The sequence below is a fragment of the Cynara cardunculus genome (genome assembly GCF_001531365.2).
Source record: "Cynara cardunculus var. scolymus isolate 2C chromosome LG 1, CcrdV1, whole genome shotgun sequence".
NCBI lineage: Eukaryota > Viridiplantae > Streptophyta > Magnoliopsida > Asterales > Asteraceae > Cynara > Cynara cardunculus.
The window spans coordinates 1,405,037-1,407,226 of NC_037528.1; the positions used below are offsets into that span (position 1 = coordinate 1,405,037).

Below are 2,190 nucleotides of genomic sequence, written 5' to 3' on the forward strand. Positions count from 1 at the left end.
TTTAACTAAAAAAGAAAATGAAAAGTAAAAAAAAAAAGTAGACATAGATTGAAATTAATACTTTTTTTACTCTTATCATTTTAATTAATAATTTTAATCAAAAACTATATTTAATACGGGTTGTTGCATCAAATAAAATAAAAATTCAAACTTAATCCTCACGTTTACAATGAAAATTGAGTTTACATTTGAACTTTACTCGCAATTTGCATTCATTTTATTATATCTCTAATTAAATTTCTATTACAAACAAGTATTTAATTTTTGTGTTACTTAGTTCTCAAAACCAGCTATATAAGGCACCCCAGTTTTAGGAAGCCAATGGTTCCCTGACAACAACTTGCCAACTGTAAATCGACGTGCGCTCTTCTGGTTCGTAATTTTATGGAAACTACGCCATTTGACCCGATTAGCCGTAGACGATCCGGGTCCATAATTCTTGTACTCACCACAATAACAAGTGTCCTTGTTACCCCAACTATCCATCCACCCTTGTGGATCGATCAAGTCATCAAGGTAATTCTCCATAAAAACGGTCTTCGCGTACGCACCCCATGGTCGTCCCAGGAACGCCTTCTTGTACTGACCGATCACGGGCTTAAGATCATCACCCGCAGTTATTTTACAGCCTTGCAATGAATACCCGGAGGACTCGTTATGGGACTTTCGACCATTAGCCGTCACCACTAAGCCACCTCCTGGACGTGGTCTCCGAAGGAAGATCCCGCAATCTTGGAAAACGGCTGCAGCATCGCCGAAAATGAAATCTACGGTTCCGTAGATCTGGCATTCTTTGTAGAATTGTTTATTTCCACACGCGTAGAGTGTGTCTTGGTACCCCTCGAAGCTGCAGTGGTAGAGGACTGATTGGTCGGAGACGGAGAAGAATGCCAACGCTTGCCCTGCGTATGGCCCGGCCGTGTTCCGGAACGTCATGTCTCGAGCGATGAATTCGCGGCCCCATACCTCTACATTCCGTGTAAATCATATTTAAAATCAAATGTAACATTAAACAACATTAAGAATTGAAAAAAATTTGGAACATGAACTTACGAATTGTTGCTGTACTTTTCAAGTCACCAGCCATTGTTGTTTTTAGGGCGTCACCACCTGCATGCCTGGAACCGGTGATGATCGTTTTACCTATTCCGTCTCCATACATCGTAATATACCCAACTTCATCTGGAATCACAACGTTTTCTGTGTATGTCCCGGCCTTCACATAAATCACAAACCTCTTCATGGGTTGTGCTCTATTCGCAGCAGCGTTTACAGCGGCTTGAACCGTCGTAAAATCTCCCGAGCCATCTTGAGCCACCACCACATTTGGCCCGTTTGATGCCAAATTGTTCGACAACTTATATTCGTTTGGATAATTCCAATCTACGAACCCAGGAGTGTTACGACCCCTATATACAACACTAATAGCCAAAGAGTTGAGTATTAGTTCTGTCAAATTGCTAGAAATAGCGGGTAGAATGGTGTTGGTCATATTGATCAACTCGAACCCTTCTTCGCATGCATTGATATAGGCAAAGGCAGCACTGATCCATGTTTGGATATCGAGTGGCAACGGGTCAAGGTTACGATCAAAGACTGAGTTAAGTGTGAACACGATCGCATCAAAGTAGTCAACACAACTCGACCATAAGCCTTTTCCTGGAACATTTGGGTACTTGGACTCGATCTCATGGGCTCGTTTCCGAACCACGAGTGCTTCATCTATGGCTACTTGCACAGACATCTCTAGGAACTCGGTAGTTGATAAAGAGGCAATGGTGGAGAAGTTACGGTGGCTGAGATAGTAATCACATGTCTGATAGTGTGGAGTTTGGCCGCACCACCACTTTATGTTGCCGGAGAAGGTGGTTTCCGATGAACATGAGAAAGTGAATGTGACGATGAAACATATGAAAAGAGGAAGCTTCATAACCATGTTTAGATTTCTTGCTTTTTGTTCTTGCTTGAAATGCTATTTATAATAATATCAAATGGTGCAATTAATGCAAAATGGTGGTAAATAATCGCATTTACACCTTATTTTAACTCTTAATCAAAATATCTGATTTTGTACCTATTAATTATATCTAGAACGTGATTTTCATCTTATAATTTATATTTTCCTTATAATAATAATAATAATATAACATTTATTTATTTTTCTACTTAATTAAAAGTCTTATAAATAAT

The 2,190-nt window shown here is 39.5% G+C and overlaps 1 protein-coding gene across 1 annotated transcript; it reads right to left on the reverse strand.

The window, feature by feature from the left end:
* Positions 1–273: 273 nt before the first annotated feature.
* LOC112518012 (pectinesterase 2-like) lies at positions 274–1,936 on the reverse strand. Its single transcript, XM_025125521.1, has 2 exons — positions 1,054–1,936; positions 274–968 (listed from the first exon to the last, which is right to left on the reverse strand). The coding sequence occupies exons 1-2, from the start codon at positions 1,934–1,936 to the stop codon at positions 274–276; spliced, it is 1,578 nt and encodes a 525-aa protein (XP_024981289.1).
* Positions 1,937–2,190: the final 254 nt, after the last annotated feature.